The sequence below is a fragment of the Gallinula chloropus genome (genome assembly GCF_964237585.1).
Source record: "Gallinula chloropus genome assembly, chromosome: 3".
In the NCBI taxonomy this organism is placed as follows: domain Eukaryota; kingdom Metazoa; phylum Chordata; class Aves; order Gruiformes; family Rallidae; genus Gallinula; species Gallinula chloropus.
Window position 1 is genome coordinate 56,186,292 of NC_140087.1, and position 20,411 is coordinate 56,206,702.

At 39.5% G+C, this 20,411-nt stretch overlaps 1 protein-coding gene across 1 annotated transcript in view; it reads right to left on the reverse strand.

The window, feature by feature from the left end:
• Positions 1–20,411, reverse strand: part of PRKCE (protein kinase C epsilon) — a gene marked incomplete at its 3' end in the record, with an annotated part of 287,241 nt that overhangs the window by 23,261 nt on the left and 243,569 nt on the right. The window contains exons 12-13 of the mRNA XM_084261984.1: positions 4,187–4,325; positions 1,627–1,815 (exon numbers count right to left, since the gene is read on the reverse strand). Of these exons, the coding sequence (XP_084118110.1) occupies positions 1,627–1,815; positions 4,187–4,325 (328 nt within the window). The remainder of the gene's footprint in view (positions 1–1,626; positions 1,816–4,186; positions 4,326–20,411) is intronic.

Consider the following 20,411-nt stretch of genomic DNA (forward strand, 5'->3'; position numbering starts at 1 on the left):
TGCAAAATAAATACCTTCTCCTAAGAGTTAGAATGGCTGGCTCTTGTACTACACACTTAACAGAGAGTTATCAGTTAACTTTTCTCCCCAACCAATGTTTCCAAGATTCAGAATAACAGAAAGGTCAGTTAATGTAGGTTCACTGAAGGAGCCTGTGGATGGCAAAGGAATATATCTTACAGACTGAAACCAAAACACTACAGAAGATCTCCTGGACTTCAGTGAAGTTCAGAACATTGACAACACTTTATCTACAATACGCCAAAATAACCCCTGGACCCTGGATATCAGCCTGAATTCTGCAGCTCAAGTCCATAAACTTCAATTGCTCGGCTGAAAATATCTGAAGGGTCTGGAACCAAAAATGGACACATGGAAGTATCATGTCAGCCAATAAAAAGTCGAGAGCTACGTGGGGGGAGAAGGGAGAATATATAAAGGTCAGCTTTAATAAATCTTCCATGTTCTCACTGCAGTGAATCGAGCGAAAGAGATACTCCAGCAAACAATTCAGAGAGGTTAACTGTGACTTCTGGTTTGAATCCTCTCCTAGAGCAGCTCTCAGCTAGATGGAGCCTAAAGATATTTTTATTAAAAGATCAAGATGAGCAGTTCTACAGAATGTGCTAGCTGTCCACTGGTGTTAAAAATCAAAATCTGTTTAACTTTTATACATAATTTCAAAATACAACTGTGTATGAAAATCTTTGCAGGACTTTGCACTACCAGCTGCCCTCTTAACTGAAAGTTGCCCTTATTCCAGATGCTGAAAGAAAAATAGAAGTGGAAAGGTAGAAATTTTACACTTTCAAAGAAGGAGGAAAAATGGAATAAAAACCAAGTTATTTTTTACACCAGAAATCCTCCTCATGTTTTCAAACTATGGGGACTGGCATAGTGCTTCTGTTTTGCTTTGCTTTTTATTTTAGGACGGTACTAGCACAGAAGAATTTATGTCAGTGTTATATTAATAAAGTAAACCTTACTTTAGAAAGGTATGTCACATTTTGACTGATAAAAAAAAAGGTGGCATTTGGTGACACACATTTCTGTCAAGTCACTACTCATACTGAAAAACACCAACCAGGGCAGAACCAATGACACTGGAGTAAGACTGCTCATCAAAGAGTTATGGGAAATAAAATAGAACATACAGCTGTAAATAAAGGGCTTTTAATCTATCTTGATGATAGGGGAAGAAAGGCAGAAGGGCAGGAAATTTTGTAAGGGGGTTAAATAAAAACATTGTTTCTTTAATTATGTAGTGCTTCCCCCACTCTGGTGAACATGTGGCATATAAAGTGTCAAAGTGATAGCACAGTTCTAGCTGGCTGGGTTTTCCCTGAAACATGAATCTGCTGTACACAGATTTATACAGTGTACAACTGCGTGGAATACAAACATTCTGTTCCTTTCCCACAAGCGGTGTAATTTATCCCAGGCCCCATTATCCTAACAGTGGCACTCTGAACTGTGCTTGAACTCCCAGCGGCGATTGCTCTCAACAACTTTGGGCAAATTCAATTTTAATCAAGGAAAAAAAAAGAAGAAAAAAAAGATACCACGGCACCCAGTGCCAAAAAAACCCATGAAGAGGAGGAGAAAAGCAAGTAATGGAAGACTTACTGCTTTTAAAATGCTGACGGCTTCTTTACTGAGCCAGACTGGATACAAGACATCATCGTGAAGGATGGATTCAAAGAGATCATCTTCATTATCAGCTTCAAAGGGGGGTTGCCCAGCCATCATTTCATACATGAGAACACCCAGAGCCCACCAGTCTACTGAGGGGCCATATTCTAACTCCTGGAGGATCTAGTACAGAAAAAGAGATTGGATTGAGTAGACAAGTTAGACAACACTCTTGGCTGCACATTTGCTGCTTCGATATGATAGACCCCCTTCTTTCCTGCAGTGTCTGAGGAGGGCTAAATCCCACACTGATTTCAGTAACAGCAGGCACAGTTTCCTACCCATGCAATTTGTTCTAACAGAGCTCAGTGCGTAGTTGTTCTCAGAAGTACTGACCGAGTTTATCAGTCCCCTGAGTAAAAGGGTATGCTCGTGAGCAAGAGAGCTGTATATCCTTCCAAACTGCTTAAAGCAGGTCACGCTATAGGGGAAAAAAGATCACATATACAAAACAGAGTGGTGGAAAATGTGAAACATTTCCTTGCCTCTATCTCGAACAAAACAAACTGAACCAGCCTGCAATGCTGCACAGAGATCATCTGAGAGATTTATTCTAGTCCTTTAGGTAAGGCTGAAGGAAGCCAAAAGCATTTTTGTTCCAGTTCTTTTTACAGCACTAAACTGCTGTACAATACATGGCTGTAGGACTCACTTTAATTGCCCTTGCTTTCAGAAAACCTGGCTACAACTTTTTCTGGCGGCACAAATTCAGTCTTGCAGCAAATACCTTTTAGAGGGAGTAGCTGGTTAGCACGATGGAGTTTTATTGTACTGCTTGGTGTTACAGCACTAGTGTTGTACAAGGAACAAGCTTAATTCTTGGCTCCTCTTCACTGAAAAGAAGCTTGCAGCTTGGCTGCACCATGTGACAGTGGTCTGGGGAAAGTAGAGCGGGTGGCTGTTTAAGGTGAAGCTGACTGCCTTAAAATGAATTGGAATGGCAACAACTCCACCACCTCCTTAAGGAACACTACTGTGACTGTCAGGAGCCTTGTAGAGACCTGCGTGAGCATAGTGCTGTATTTGGGAATCACAACCAATATAAAACCAGATTCAGTCTTAACATAAAACGACAAATGAGTTTAACATTTGAATATAGCAGTCTGGATGGCAACTGGATTCTTAGTTGAATGGTTATTAGATTTTATAGATATTAATTACAGAAAATGTTAACTTCAAAAGTGTACTTTTGTACTTCAAAAGTGTACTTTTGAAATGTTATGGGCACTCCTTGGAACTCAGATACTGCTAAAGAAAAGGAAATTGAAACATACTACCATGATGCAAGGGAAATAGAGGCAGGAGATAAACTTTTGCAATTAAGGTGACAAAATGGAAGCCTGAGTTACTGACTTCAGTGGCACCAGGATTTCAAGCAAAATTCCTGGGATATTATTGTTGTTGCCCCCCGTAATATTTTTCAAAGAATTTGCCGAAGGACTCAATTAGCATAGCAAATAGGAAAAGAACTCCTACAAAACCAAAATCATCACACTGATATTCACTTCCTTTTAACGCTGGAATACTTTTCGAACTCCATAAAACGCACATTTCTATTGCGATAGTGTCAAGATGATTTGCACCTTATCAGTTGTGCTACCAGAGCTTCACAGCTCTGACCAATAACAATATGGACTTCTGATTTATTGCCTATGACAAATAATAAACTAACATTTTTCCCTGCCTCAAATTTATGGTTGAAAGACAAACAAATGAAACTTTTACATTAAATCATCCCACTGAATCTTCGGCAGGAAGATGCTCGGGTTACTAACTGAACTGAGCAAAGTTTGCCTAACAGACTAACTGTAAAATATTGATTTGTTTCAGGCACTCATTAAAATTTAGCATACAGAAAACTGACACAATTCTCAGCTATTTCTTGTATCCAGTGAATGCCCTGAAATGACATTGGATGTTGCCAACTGATACACAACATCCATATGAAAAGCCCCTCCTTAGTCTATACTTTCTGTTCATCCATACAGTGAGAAGTACTACAAACATAGTATCTTTCACTCACAGATACTTTAAAGAAAGAAAAAAACCCCACACATTCTCACAACAACCCTAGGCAAAATGATGCCAAGCATCTTTTCCATATGAGTATAGCCTTCTAAGTCTTGTGAAAAAATAAAAACATTTTTCTAACTACTAAAGACTAGTGCTGGCAGTACTCAGCTGCACCTAGGACCTTAAAGGCTAGTAAGTGCCTTCACAATGATACTGATTTAGAAATGAATGTATGGAGAATACTGTTAACTTCAGGGAACAAATAATAAAAAACCCCATGCTTTGTCACTCCTGTCAACAACGAATACTGCTTGTGAGCAATAGAGTACCCAATTCCTTCAAGGTTACCTAGGAGAAACTGCAGCACAGGCAAGTCTGCATCTTCTACTATTTTTATCTACATGTAAAAAGTGTCTAAAATGACATGATACAGTCTGATAAATGATAATATCTGTATTCTTAGTGCAGTGCAAAAAAATACCTCTGGAGCTATATAGTCAGGTGTGCCACAAAAGGTTGTGGTGGTCACTCCATTCAGAATCCCTTCTTTGCACATCCCAAAATCAGCCAGTTTACAGTGGCCTTCTGCATCCAGAAGAATATTGTCCAGTTTCAGGTCCCTGAAATAGAGAGGCCCAAAATTAAATCAACTCTCAAATTTTAATCATGTACTCTTGAATTTCAACATAAACTATAGAACATGACAAATAGATGCTTTCACAAACAGTGAGAAGCCGTCCTTCAGATGTGTGTATAAATAGTAGCAGTCACTAAATAAGGTAATTAAAAGCAATAAGGAAGCAGGCAATGACAAACATTTTGCAAGACCAGGCTTTTATTCTCTCACATAGCTGCATGAAAGCACAGCTGTACTTAAGACAGCATCAGAAACATTTGGAAAAGATCTGTCTCTTGTTTGCTACAGATCTACTGTTCTGTCTATGTGAAATGGGTCAACAATATCTAATGAAGCCATTCTCCATTTTTGCATTAGCACAAAGCAAGGAGCACCAATTTACCCATGGGTTGAATGTGGTACTTTCAAACTTGGATTATTTTGAATTGGATTCTTAATGTATACTAGCAATTCAAAGTTCAGATTGCAACGAGGGGGATGAAAACCAATGCTCTCATAGAGGGGAGCATTATTTTCTGCATTTTAAACATGCTCAAAATCATCTCACGGGGACCTTTTTCATTCACTGATAAACAACACATCTCGGTAAGCTGTCTCTGACCACTTGTGCAAATGTCTTTGTGTCAAAACCCCACAATTCTTCGGTTATTAAATTGGGTGAGGTCAAAAACAGGTTGAGAAAGGGATATCCACCTTTCCTGTCTTGCCCTCTGCACATTTTCCAAATATACCATTGATAGTTATCACATGTTCCAACACAATGGATTCTCGGTATCATTTAACTTACCTGCCACTTGCCTTAGACTAAACTACAAAAGGATCTGGAAAGTCAGAGCATAAAAGAACCCTCATTTGTAGGGACAACACCCCTCCACCCACCCAATTAAATACATCTTATCACGTATAAATAGTAAACATAAAGACAGAATAACCCACTTCTATTGCATGGACCATAATAATTTTATACTTCTTTCTAGCCTTTAGGTAACCTCTCCTGTTTATTAAAAATGCACAGTAATAACTGCATGTGTATGAATGCATACAGAGGTGAGTATCAAATGTGGAACACATGTCCTTAGGTGACTCTGTGGACACTTTATGACCATAACACTTTTCCTAGAAGAATTAGAGAAATTCCCATAGGTGATTTGATGAGAAAAAAGCATGTGTAGGCAAGTTCTAAATTTGATAGAGGACTAAAATCCCATTCCAGCTTCTGTAAACAAATTTCACCCCAAAAGCCTATGAAAAAATAACTTTTTTTGCGTAAATCTTTTATGCCAACAAATTCCACCTGAGTGAGGGATGAGAAGTCCTCACCATCCTCTGAGGATTTCTTTCAGAGAAATGTCTCTGCGTCAGGCCCCAGACTTTAGAACCACAGGCACCGTAACGTGGCGGAAACATTCGAACATATTATATGATTAAACAATTATTTCAAGGCTGCATTGTGTTAAGAGATTCTGTGGACATGCCCAAACTACAGCATGCTGGGATTTCCCCAGAAACATTCTTTTCTCCCTACCACCTCAATTTCAGTAGGTGGATTTTTTTCTTTTTCTTTTGACACTTTTTCAAAATTTTCAAATGTGCTGACCCACCTGTATCTAATATGTTTCTCAAGCATGTCCAAGGGACAGCATAAACCCTGGGACACAGTGGTCTTACTGCTCAAGGTCTGCATAACCATTGCACATCTGTGCCATAAATCAGATGCTTCTTGGAAGCACTGGATAACTTACTGTGCATGTAGAGATCAGTCGCGCTGTGTACACGTTACAAAGCCGTTTTTGTATGTACAAGAAGCCTGACGTGGCAAAACAAAGTCAGATTTACCTCACTAAAAGTAAAACCACTGTCTCCCATGTAAAATAGCTTTATCAGATATGGTTTATGTAGCTGCAGTATATATTGGCTGTAGAAATGCTCACTGCCACCAATATGCCATATACCAGGCTTTGCAATCTCCAGATCAGTTACACTGGTTTTTTCAGTCTTCAGCTGGTCACCCATATAAAGCCCCTTGGAGCAGGCTACATATTTTATCATTCCTTAAGGTCATCTTTTTAATGAGTTCCTAAATAACCCAAGATCCAGCTGGCTACAACATAATCTCCTACATCTAACACTTTAACTGCCCAAATAAATTCCTCTTCCTATCTCTGGAAAGTGACTTGCAAGAATTGTCCAGCATCAGGCAAGGGCGAAGTGCTATCAACAGCTCCATGCTCCCCAGAAGAGTCAAATAAAAAAAATAAAGGTCCCTGGTCCAAAAGTCACGTGCCTTACAAAAGTGGCTTGTCCAGTGAATTACAAGTGTTACAATCAAAAGACTTGCATTAGGACAAGACTTTAACATCATCAAGTAGAATGTGATCAAGAACAACAATATGATAAGGCTCTTGCAGATGGAAGAAGGAAATAAGCTTGTAGCTACAGCTCTCAACCTTCCAGATGTGGTGGTAGCGTGGATGTTCCTAGGCTACGGAAGAATACAAGCTGTATTTCCAAAAGTAAAGATACTCAAATAAAGAAATCAAAGTATAAATATCTTTGATGTAATTTTGAAACCATTTCTAGACACCATCACAACAGACTGTAAGGAAGAAGGTCTTAATGCAAACAGCTATGATAGGAACTGATAAAATTCAAGAGGTTGCTCAGAAAACTTGATCCACCTTAATTTGGAGCAGTAAGCGATCATCAGTAGACTTTTAAATGTTATCTTAACTCTGATTCCAGAAGCAGGACTTCTCAGTGCAGGCAGGTGATGCACTGGAGCTATTAGGACCTAAAAGTGTTTAAGTTTCATTTCATGCCACCCATACACTAGTCACAGAACTGAAAGGAGATATAGTCAGTGACCCAACAAAATCCTAAGCTCAGGGAAATCTCAACAGTAATAAAACACAAACAGCAAGTGACCACATAATGGAAAAGGACAGGATACTCACCATTGTTTTTATTTCCTTAAAGATTTGTATACAACACAGAAATTAGCAATAAAATTTAACTTGCCAGTGGAAAAAGAGAACAAACGAACTGAGCAAGGAGAAAAACAGGAAAAGTCTAAATATTAAATTCTGACTACCTGTAAAGACAGACAGTGAAATTTTAAGCCTACCTGTAAAAGCTCAAGTCAATTTAACTTTCTTATCATTTACCAAACTATAATCCTACTTGACGGAAGAAAAACATCTGGGACCCCTTCATCAAGCCAAAACAAAGCAGTGAAGTCTATAAACCTCTTCAAAACTCTACTGGAGGCACTGAAGACACCAGCTTAATTACTCATGCAATAGTAGAATTTAATACCAGTAGATTTTTATCATCACAAAGTGCACCAAAGTTTCGAAAGAAATTTGGAAGAGGCTAAACCAACAGCAGACAGCAGCGTGACTCCCATTAAAGTGCAGATGGGAGGTTAAAAGGTAAGCTGGGAGTCTGCCAAAGTGCCAAATTCATAGCTACCCTGCAAGATCACCATAGTCCATAAAAGTGCTTGCACTGAAAACCATTCAGAACCATTCTGTCAACTTAGAATTGCCAGATTAAGAAAATAAAACAACAGAGCAAGCCCCAAACACAACTCCCCATCAAAATCCCCTAATTACACAACTTTGGAAAAAGAAATCTTAGTTAATTTAAAAAAAATGTTAGAGAATAGGTAACGTGCTATTTGACATCTCACAGGAAAGAACTTAAACCAAGAGACAAAAATGAAGAAACAAATGAAAAAGTAACAGAAGGAGAGTTGTTAAGGACGCTTGTCTTTCCAGAGCAGCAACTTCACAGGAAAAAAAGCCTGATATTTTGTTCAAGACCTGCATCTCCCCAGAACTATTCTAAGAACTAGCCAGCTCTCCTGCATCTCAAACAGTAAACGCCTATCAATCTCTGGAATGTAAATTAAGTGTCTGTACAGAACGATCCATTCTGTCTTTTATTTGATTCCTGGTGTTAGCGTCAGTTGTCTACCTCCAAATCAGAGTGTACCAAATAGTACAGTGTCAGATAGCTCAGTGACAAAGGTCTATTAAATTCTTCTTTTTCTCATTCTGCATTCTCTTTGTAGGAACTAAGAAAGTCATCTGTGTCTGACAAAATGAGGTCCTACAACCTGAGTAATTACATGCAACTGCAAAAAGCCGAACCAGTTGAGCCAGGAAAAAGCCCAGATTGCCTGAATGCAGTAATGCTACATTAAGCTATTTCTCGCCTTTGTTTGTTTGCCAAGTTACTTTGTACAGTCAGTTCAGTTGACTTGAGCAGTCAATTGCATAAAATGTTTGGCTTTTAAATTTTTTTTTTCTTTCTCAGAAAGCATTAAATAGAAATTTAAGCCCTGGTTTCTATTTCTGGACGCATGCCAGCATCACAATCACCTCAGAAGCTGGAATGATTGGCAGGATCTCAAGAAAGAATCAGGATTATAACTGTAAGGTTTGTGCAAGTCAGAACAGAAGAATGGGCTGACTGCAGGTAACCTGTGAGAAAACTTCCATAATGCTCATTCCTTCCTCCCCACGCCAGTGTCACGAGACACTGACCACCCTGGCTTCTCACAGATGCTCAGGGGACGAGGACTTCAGAGGACTGGGTTCTTAAAGTCAAACTCCTGACAGTAGCCAGTGAGATAACCACCTTGTGTGTGTATCCCGGTATGTCATGTGTGTCATTTAGATAGCAGATAATTTTCTTGTTGAAACTAAGGCAATTAAACAGTCAACATGGGTTTTGACCAGTAAAATCAGAAAGTCTGCCAAACATTACTAACAGTAGCCTTTGAACATGGTAAACATTAGTGACTAAGTAAATCCATATTTCAAGAACAAGATCAAGTAGCTGAGAAACATGATTACAAGCTGGTTGAAGCAATCACTTTACACTGAAATATCTCTGTAGCATCTGTTTCTACTCTAACTTGAATGAGCAACAAAACTAGAAAGCATATACATTTCACACTGTAGGCCAGAACATAGCATAATTATTACTAAAAAACATCAGAAGCAAGAATATTTCTTTATAGGGTGAAAGCTCAACAAAGGATTGTAACATACTAAACACCTACAGAACATCAAAGAGGAAAGATCCAACAGCAACCCAAGTCTAAAATATATAGTTACTGAACAACCATTTTTTTAGGGTGACTTTCAAGTGCACAAATCTCTTTGAATAGTGTATTCGAAACCATTGCCATTGTTCCCTTGCATGGGAAAAATCACATCCTCCCTGCAGGCTTTAAATAGACAGGCTGTTCGCAGCAGAAACCACAGAAGGTAAAAGGGAAACTTCCCCCCGAAACATGGAAAACCATCAGAATCATTATCTAGTTACTACAGTTATTGAAATTCATAACTGAAGGCAATATGCTCATTATATCAATTAGCAATTTCAACAAGATTATACTCCCCCCTACCCTCCATTTAATTAAGGTAAGAGTTCTACATTGCAACTACTTTTTAACTTACTTAGCAGTATCCTAATTGCTTTTGAGAGAGACGCTCACCTGCAGCAACAGGTCTCTCCTGAACCCTGTGCAAATTTAGTCTTTATTATAATTTTAGCTAGTGTTGCATTTTCAACCTAGATTTCAATTACAAGCAGTAAATATTACAGAACTTGGATCATTTGTACCACACTGTCAAAAATGGTATTTTCTGAAAGTCTGATAAATTCAGCAAAATCTGTGTCCCACTTCTCCACATTGGTGTCCTCAAAATATCGGTAACTAATGTACTATGTTACAAAGTAAGATGGAACTGGTCATGTTAGCTACTTTAGTGAGTAACTCTCATCAACTTAATCTTGCTTTCCATACATGAAGTATGGGACAGATATATTAGGACTTCACTTCACTAGCCAGTTCTGTTGGTTTAAGTATTTTAGTCACAACACATTGGCAGGGTTTCCCCCCTCCCCCCAACATGTGAGAGGGAAATGGGAAAATCCAAACTGTGATTTTAGGAAAACCCAAACTAATAATATCATTTTTTCCCACTTGAAAAACCATAGGAAATAAGGAACAGATACTTTCTGATCACAGAATCATAGAACTGTAGGGGTTGGAAGGGACCTCAAGACATCATTGTGTCCAACCCCCCTGCCAAAGCAGGTTCCCTAGGACAGGTCGCACAGTGAGGCATCCAGACGGGTCTTGAATATCTCCAGAGATGGAGACTCCACAACCCCCCTGGGCAGCCTGTCCCAGGGCTCTGTCACCCTCACTGTGAAAAAGTTCTTCCACGTATTGGTGTGGGACTTCTTATGATGTTACTGAGGATAAACACACAATAGCAGCAGCATCATTGGATGTCAAGTTCTAACAGTTGATGTGACCTTCCTTATCCACAGAGTAAGAAACAGGACGTGCCCTAGACTGCTCATGCTTATGAGTGGATTCATGACAGTAGGGCAGTTTTTGTTAGCAGGGAGGGAGTAGGGAGAAAACTGAGTGAGAAATAGATGTTTCTGCTTCTGCTGCTGTTCTAGGAGATCTCAGGAAGCTTTGCCTGTGTTTATCTGAAAGTCTTGGAATTTCTCTGCTTTGCTTTTGTGTTGACCCATGAAGTAATTATTGGATTTATGATACACATTTTCTTTCTCACTGTGACATTACTTGATATTATCAAATACAGACATTATCACAAAAACTATAGCAGAGCCACACTACTCAGCAATAAACATAAAAAAACCTGCTGTGCAGATTTAGAAACTGTTACTTGTGAGCAGTGCCAAGTTTGGAATAAAGTGAATCCATCTTATACTGATGTGTATCAGTATGTACAATGGCAAGTGGCCGATAAATTAAGAGCACAGACTTGGTTTCAAGTCCAGTCAGAAATACTGTAGTTAGTCTTCATCAAAGAAAACCCTGACAGTTCAGATAGCAGGGTAACCATTAATGGGAAATGACCACTTTTAACGTGACCATAGTGACACACAGTTAGGCATGTTAATTTTTAGAAACATGCATGTTTACTTTCCTTATATAACACAACTTCCATTTGTACAAATATCTTGTGGATGAAGGGATGGCAGAGATGGGGAGGGGGAGAGATGTAGCAAAAGGCAGTTTGCCAGCTGCCCACCAAGGAAATCAGAGGGAGATAGACACACAATTGCCATCTGTGGCCCTGAAAACCCTAGTTTTTAAAAGACAAAAGTATGGCTTGCATTGTGTATAACATCACCTGCTCCAGCAACATCTACCACTGAGAAAGCTTTTGGGTCAGCATGGTCTTGTAATGGACTGGATGCGTGTTCATCATGCAGCCTGATTTACTGATACCTTGAATCACAGAATGGTTTGGGTTGAAGGGGACCTTAAAGATGGTCTAGTTCCAACCCCTGTGATGGGCAGGGACACTTTCCACTAGACCAGGGTGCCCAAAGCCCCATCCAACATGGCCTTGAATGCTGCTAGGAAAGGGGCAACCACAGCATCTCTGGGCAACTTGTTTTACCATCCTCACAGTAAAGAATTTCCTCCTAATTAATATCTCATCTAAGTCTACACTCCTTCCACTTAAAGCAGTGACCTCTTCTCCTATCACTACATGCCCTTGTAAACAGCTCCTCTCCAGCTTTCTTGCAGCTGCCCCCCCTTCCCGCTTTTACATATTGGAAGGCATATTCTCCCTGCAGCCTTCTCTTCTATATACTGAACAACCCAAACTTCCTCACAGCCTGTCTTCATAGGAGAGGTGCTCCAGCCCTCTGATAGTCTTTTCGTCCCTCCTCTGGACATGCTCCAACAGGTCCATGTCTTTCTTATACTGAGGACCCTAGAACTGAATGCTGTACTCTAGGTGGGGTCTCATGAGAGCAGAGTAGAGAATCACTTTCTTCAACCTGCTCATCATGCTGTTTTTGATGCATCCCAGGATGTAGTTGGCTTTCAAGGCTGCAAGAACACATTGCTAGGTCATGTTGAGCTTGTCATCAACCAACACCGCCAAGTCCTTCTCCTTAGGGCTGCTCTCAATTCATTCCTGGCCCAGACTGTACTTGTGCTTGGGATTGCCTTGAGTCATGTGCAGGACCTTGCACTTGTCCTTGTTGAACTTCATGCAGTTCACACATGCCCACCTCTCAAGCCTTGTCAAGCTCCTTCTGGATGGCACCCCTTCCACACAGTTTGGTGGCACTGGCAAACTTGCTGAGTGTGTACTCAATCCCATTGCCTATGTCCCCAACAAAGTTGTTAAACAGTGCCACTCCCAATACTGACCCCCGAAGGAATGCCACTTGTCCAAGTCTCCACTTGGACATCAAGCTGTTGACCACAACATACAGTCTAATTCCTAATCCACTGAGTGGTCCATCCATCAAATTCATATCTCTCTAATTCAGAGACAAGGTTGTCATGCCAGACAACATCACATGCTTTGCACAAGTCCAGGTAGATGACATCAGTTGCTCTTCCCTTCTACACCAACACTGTAACCTTGTTGAAGGCCAGCAGATTTGTCAGGCACAATTTGTCCTTAGTGAAGCCGTGCTGGCTGTCACCAATCCCCTATGAATCCTCCATGTACCTTCGCTCAGTTTCCAGGAGGAGCCGCTCCATGTTCTTGCCAAACACAGAGCTGAGACTGAGCAGTTGTAGTTCCCACGTCTTCCTTTTTTCCCTTCTGAAAAATGGGGGCTATGTTTATCCCCTTTTCTAGTCAGTGGGAACTTCACTGGATTGCCATGGCATCTCAAACAACATGGATAGTGGCTTAGCAACCTCATCCGCTAGTTCCCTCAGGACCCGTGGATACATCTCATCAGGTGCATTCACTTGTGTTCCTTCAGGTTCCTTAGATGGTCTTGAACCTGATCTCCTACAGTGGGCAGTTCTTGCTTCCAGTCCCTGCATTTGCCTTCCATGACTTGCAGGGTGTGGATAGAACTCTTGCCAGTGAAGGCAAAGTTTTAATATTCAAACAAAGGTTTAATATTAATTTCCAGTAGATTAAGGAGAACAATGACTTCTCTGCTAGCATGACAACATTTTCTATAAAATAATTTATATATACAGCTTTTCAGTGGCTTTGACCATAACATTATTACAATTGTCGGTAGCAGCTTCCGATATTACAGTGCCTGATCTGCTTATCTTATTACGCTGAGTTTCCTTAAAATAATGTTCAGACAAATAAATATATCGTCCTTAATAGTTTTCCTTTGTGTGGCTTTTCCTTTCTTATTATTTTCCACAATTTTATTTGTGAACATATTTCACTTATGTAGAAGTTTAAATATGCATAATGTAAAACATACTCCAAAATTGCCTGAGCACAGAGGGGAGTCGTCTCCATCTCTTTCGCAAGAGAGGTTTGCCTTGTACATCCAGATGACACTGCTTTATAAAACTCCTCCTTCCATGACCCCTGCGCCTGGGAACACAATTTCTCCATTAGCCTGAGGCAGGAATGGGATGTACCGCTACAACACAGCCTCTTGACTGTGCCAAAGATTTGATTTAGACAAGTTTTTCATTGGATCCCAGTGGCAACTCAGCCTTCCCATGGCCTGCAGGCCTGCAATTTTTGTCCCAAGTAAGAACTGTCACAAATGGAGCCATCTTCACGTTAGGCTTATTGAATAGCACAAACAATCTGCCTCAGAAACTTGCAGCTTAACTAGACAGCACATGATTTTTCATTTTGCAAGGTTTCCTGAAATTTTACAAATCATTTGTGTTTCATGCTGGGTGAACACACAGACTGTTCCTAGGTTTTTGTGAAAGTAGTGTGTGAACAGCTGACAGCTTGGTGCTCAGGACAGTGACTGGCTCTGAGCTGAGCCTGAGCTGCCTGCTCATCCTTGTTCCCCCACCACCCTCATGAGTGCCCTGACATTAAGGCTAATGGCAGTTCTCTTTGCGGTTTTCTTCTTCTATCTTTCTTTCTTTCTGTTTCCACTTCGTTTAAAACTACCATTTTCTAACTTTTTGCTTTGAAGATTTTGGCTGAAAAGTTCCCAATTAGCTCTCTATGTATTCAGGCTAGGAACACCAGGGTGAAATGTGTACTATGATATTTAGCGTTCAGCCTCCTCTACAAAGCCCATGTGTTAAATCATTGCTAAATAAGTAGTGTGATAAATCCCATTCTCATTGACACCTCAGTGATCCCAGTGAAGACAATAGAGATCACCAGGCTTAGGCAAGGTCTGACTCAAGCTGTGGTATTCTACTCTGTGAAGTTCAATGCTTTGTGTTCTTATTTTTATATCTCAAATAACATAAAAATAAGATTGCATATTACAACAATAGATTAGGTGGAGTGCAAACTAAAAGTGCCTACTATGTATGCCTATAATCCTTTTAAACAAAACAATGCTAAATCATTATTTGATAAAACCACTTGATGAAAGACAGTGAAGGGATGGTGTGAAGCTAGGAAAGCTTGTCAGATCAAGTTTTGACAATTCAACTTTGAAAAAATGTTACCAGAACCTTAGAAAGTATGGTTATCAGCAGACATGCTATAGGCTGGAGCTGTTAAAAATTTTATCTTTGGATACCAAAAGCAATGTTTTGGTTTGTTTTTTCCCCCTCAGTGATCTTAGTAGGTAGGACGGCAAAGTCACTATCATTATGCAAACACAAATGAGAGTACTTGGGTTTTATTTTCTGTGGCTAACTGAAAAGACTAAAATTCTTTGTTCTCTTTCCTACTTTTGAGTGAAGTTTTCTTACACAGAACAGAAAAATATATAGCCAACAAACGTATGTTGTTCCAGGTAGCATCTTGCATCTCTGTAGCAGTTCTCATTCAGCCATCTCAGCAATCAATAACCCACAAGAAGGATATACCACTGCCTTATACAGGTAATAGGAACAACAGAATAAAAGGATATAATGTAATCAACAATTCCATCCGTCTTCAAAATTTACCTTAAATATGGAAACATCTAGACCTCTGAAACACTTTGCTTTGGTTTTGTGGTAAGTTTCTTCCCTGTATTTTCCAGGACTCTGACACAGATGTATCCCACCAGACATTTAATTGAGGTACCACGGTTTGCCCCAGGTTCTCTCTATGTATCTATGTTCTATCATCAAATGGATGAGATTCACTGAACATGGGGGCTACAAAGCTCCCTGAAGAAGCCTATCCTTCTTCACCAACTGTAAATGCACTCCAGGACAAGCAGGATCCTGACTTAGAAGTTCAGTTGCATTCCTAAAGTTAGATGAGATGAATTTGAGCCTTTGTGTACATTCAGCCGCTTACCAGTTTCCTGTCTACCAGATAGAGTTTTCATTCTTATTACTTGTAAAACTTCCATTTTTGTAGGAGAAAGCCAAACAAAAGCACATTTTTTAAAAGAGACCTGCATTAATTTGTCTTTGTTACTCCTGGTGGAACTGACACACACAGACACACAGTGAGAATTTGCTAGGCTTTGAAGTTGTGTCCTGTAATAATTCTTAATTTTTCTCACTTATGTCATATGACACTCTCCTGTGACTGCAAAAACTCCCAATGTGCACATCTATCAATAAGCCAGACATTTAATTGCTCTACTTGGACACACCAAATAAAGGGCTCCAAAGCATTATTATTCTACATTGTTTCAGGCATACAGAAAGAGCATTCTAAAAACATGAAAACAACAGAAGAAAAGAAAGCTGCTACTGTAATCAGCCATGATTGAAGGCATTTCCTGTATTTTGCTATAAAAACAGTTGTTTTTTCCATTACACACTAAATGAACTTTAGTAAGGTCAAGACACCAGAGAAAAACAGGATCAGAATATCTTTAATCAACTGAAGTTGACTGCTTTAAGTCTTTCTGTTTCAGATGTTTAATCTTGGATCTCATCCCACATCTCCAATTTTTTTCCTTAAATCACAGATGCATAAACCAGGTCCTTTGAATTTATGATTTACACAGTTGTTTTCAATGGCATTTAATTTGCTAGCCTTCCACTTCTGGCCTAAAGGTCAATCAACCTCATGCTGTATAACAATACTGACAGGTTCTCATTCACAATTAATACAGGGCCAACAACCTCCCTCAGCTGGAATTCTATCGTTTCCATCATGCTGCCTGTTAATCTCAAGTGTAAACGTTGAAGTGACTATTAAACAAAAGTCAAAGCTACAATAGCAACAGCTAATTTGATCCAATCCTCTTACTGGATCAATGACACTGTCATCCTGCTGTCACATTAAATACAAGCTATTTTAAGGTATAAAGAATACCTGTCCCGTACTCCATCCCTATTCCTTTTTTTAGAGAAGCAGACATTTTTTCCTTCATGAATGACAGGTGACATTCTTTTACTTGCAACACAAATGTTGACACCTCCCTTGAAAACGACCAGTTCCAAATGTGTTGTTGACTTGGTGAAGAAGAAAAAAGCATGCCATGTTTTCCCAAGAGCTGCTATGAAACCCCCAGGCTTTTATCCAGTTTTGTTACATAAAGGACAAGACCAGTCTGCCTGAGCACTGCCGTAAGACTAAAGTCAACTCATCATGCAACCTTGTTATCTATCTTGTGAACACAGATGTATACGTGAATGCTAGTAGTTGGCCTCCAAAGCTCACCTAAGCCCTGTTCTCCCTTCCTCCCATCCCTTTCGAGCTTCCAAACTGTAGTAAAGGTTCTCTGTTCAATTCTGCTGAGGCTGTTTAACAAAAGAAAACTAACGGCACATAAATCCCCATTTTTCAGCCAAGGGACAAGACCTTCAACAGACTCAAATACAAGAACACTCAGTGAAGATGAAGAGTTCTTAAAATTACAATCTGCTTGTACAAGGAAGCACAAATCTTTTATGTACTTAATAGTGCTTATTTTATGCTTCTGTCAGGAACAGACAGAACCACTCCTAGATTCAGGGAAAAAAATAAAATATGGCAATGCTGGGAGCCTACTTTGTAACTTGGTCGTCGTCTTCTTTCATTTCTTTGAGTAAACTCTATACACTCTGCAGAATTTTCAAGATGTCGTTTAAAGAACCCAACATCTAGTCTGGCAATCACAACATGGGGCATACAATAAAACGGCCAAACCCAGGTGATTGGGAGCATATCCTGAGCAAGCCATTAATGTGCCAGCATGAGCTGACATTCCAGTGCCTTTTCTGTACTAGCCAAGGCCCTCTGCAGCTTTATGATGCCCACAAAGCATAAAGGAGAAGGGTTGCTGAAGGTTTTTACATAGAGTGTTTCTTTTTATAAAAGAAGAAACAAGTTTATTCGAATTCTCTTCTCTATACTCCCAAGGGTGTCCTTAGCAGGGAACAAACACAGGTCCAAGCAGTACGCAGACTCCTGCTAAAGCTCTGTATCATGTTTCCATGGAGAAAAATGCTTTCTTAGGAAAAAAAAATAAAAATCCTCTGCAGTGAACTTTTGTACAGACACTGATTTTTTCCAACCTCACTTTGGTCTCTGTTCGACCTCTTGGTCTTTTTATGGAAAGCCTTTCCACAGAGTGGGTGCATGGAATATTATGCAGAATGGACTAAAGAAATTATATAGCATAAATGAAATGATGTAACTCAGTGAGAATGTTGTTTCCACCAAAATGTTTACTTATATGGAATCACTAGAAGAAAGATTTTAATAATTTCTGCTTCCATTCTGCAGCATAGTTCACATGCCTAAATACCTTTTTACACAGTCATGTGGTCTAAACTTGGGAAGGGTATGTAGACCCTTAATTAAAAAACCTTTCCTAACCCTGCTGTATTTATCAAGGATCAAAACAACATAAGTCAACCACAGTTTAACAGATGTCTGCAGAAATACTTGCAGAAAAAGTAAATTAAACCTATTTTATTTTTTAACCTTCTAAAAGCATTCTGTTATATAGGCAAATTTGTCCCTTTCAAAATTCTGGAGAGTGAACTATTTTCTATTATGTTTGAGAGAAGATTACTGTGGTGCAGGGATTCTGGCCAAACTAAGAAACACCTTTATTATTTGCAAAGTATGATGATGATGCCTGAAAAAAAGTTTCTTGCTTTTCTATGCTGATCCATACATAAAGAAAACTCCTAATGCTGCTTCCAGACAGGGGTCATGGAAGCTCATGGTCCCAACTCCAAATTTGTATTCAATATGTAATTAAAATCTGTATCAACAGATCTAATTTTAAAAGCTACTCTTTCACCCCCAACCTCATCCAGAAAGCTACACAAACATTCCTGGAGAAACTTCTCTTGTGCAAGAAGTTTCAGCTCCAGTGCTGTTCCGAATGTAGCCTCTGCAGCCTTTCCCCATCTCCTCCAGAAAACACACATTCAGGAACACTATTTCAGCTGTGCTGTCAACGTATTATATGAGCATTTAAAATCTACTTATACAAAGGCATTCCACTATATTTAATTAATAATGATAGATGATAGATGACTCATGAGTTACTCACATGAAATAAAACATGGCATGACTTAGGAAATTTATAGTGCCTTCACTTTTGCCAACACCAAGGTTAGCAGAGCACTACACCAATTTACCTTCAGCTTTAAAGACAGAGAAGCTACAGAGAAAAGCCTAACAGTCCCCCTGAAATGGGAAAAAAAATTCTGAACACAAGATTTGGGAGACTAAAACATGATTTTAATCTCTAACATTTGGTATTTACTGGGTGGTCATTGCATTAAATGACTCAGTAGTATTATAATGTAAACTACTGACCAAAGCAGGCTGTTCTTGAACAATTTTGTCAATATTAAAAAAAAATAGTATTTTGAACCTGAGGAATTATCTTTGCAACTTAGAATCATAGAATGGCATGGTTTGGAAGGGACCCCAAGGATCATAGAGCTCCAATCCACCTTCCACAGGCAGGGACGCCAACCTCCAGGCCTGGATCTACACAAGGCTGCCCAGGGCCCCATCCAACCTGGCCTTGAACACCTCCAGGGACGGGGCATCCACCACCTCTCTGGGCAGCCTCACCACTCTCTCTGTAAAAAACTTCCCCCCTAATATCTAATCTAAACCTTCCTTCCTTTAGTTTTAATCCATTCCCCCTTGTGAATCCATTGCCCCTTGTGGGCACTTCAATGTGTCCAGCTACTAGGTCTCTCTTCAGTAACCTGCTAACAAGACTCTATGCTCCAGTAAGATCAGAAATTATCCTATAAAGCTACCAGACAGTTACGTGGGCAGAGACTAGCACAAAGCCTAATTATATAGCTTACAGAAGAATGACTTTACATACTTTTAAAATTAAATTATGGTGTTCAATAGTCTCTTTGCACCCTTCTGACAGCCTTAAAATGAGCACACCAAATACAGTTTAATTGCACTGTAAAATTGCTTTGCTCTTCTGGTGTCAGAAAGAGCTTTCATTGTAAATAAGAATCATGATTTTTAAAGAACCAGCATCTTATGCAGCAGACAGCTGCCTTCACACACCCATGTCATGTCATAATCATACTCGTAACATATTTTTATTGTATTATTACCAGACTGTGAATTCCAGATAAAAATGCATGAACCAATGAATCTCTGACAAAGATTATCAGAGCATTTAAAAAAAGAATGGGAGAGAAGTTGCAGAAGTTGCACTATCTTCCAAAGACATGTACATGATGTATTAAACTCAATGTTGTCCATCCCTGAAACAAACGTGCATATTAGTTTACAGTCTCTGTAGCCAGTTTGAGCCATTGTGTTAAGACTTGATAGAAAAGCAAATGGAATATTAAGGGGCACTATAGTATGATTCTCAACCCAGACTTCAGATGATGACATGAAGTACTCCATCAGCAATGACACCGTTCAACTCTTTATTGCCCATGGCATCATCCCTTCTACTTTCTTTCGTACCCGCATGCTAGCATTGCTGAAATTCCACAAACATAAGTGTGTTTGCTTTTAAAATCAATCCTATTAGATAAGATATGTAAAAAATAAACCTCATTTTCTAAGGCAGGATTTTGGGATTTTAGCCTAAGTCTCTCTGATTTGGTCTATAGAGACAAAATTATCTTTGCCTAACTGAGAGTACTCATGGCTGAGCTAGGAGAGAAAAGGCTGTAGAGGTAATAACTTACACCCAATTTGTCACAAAATTATAAAGCCAGAGATAAGCTATAGCTCACTAA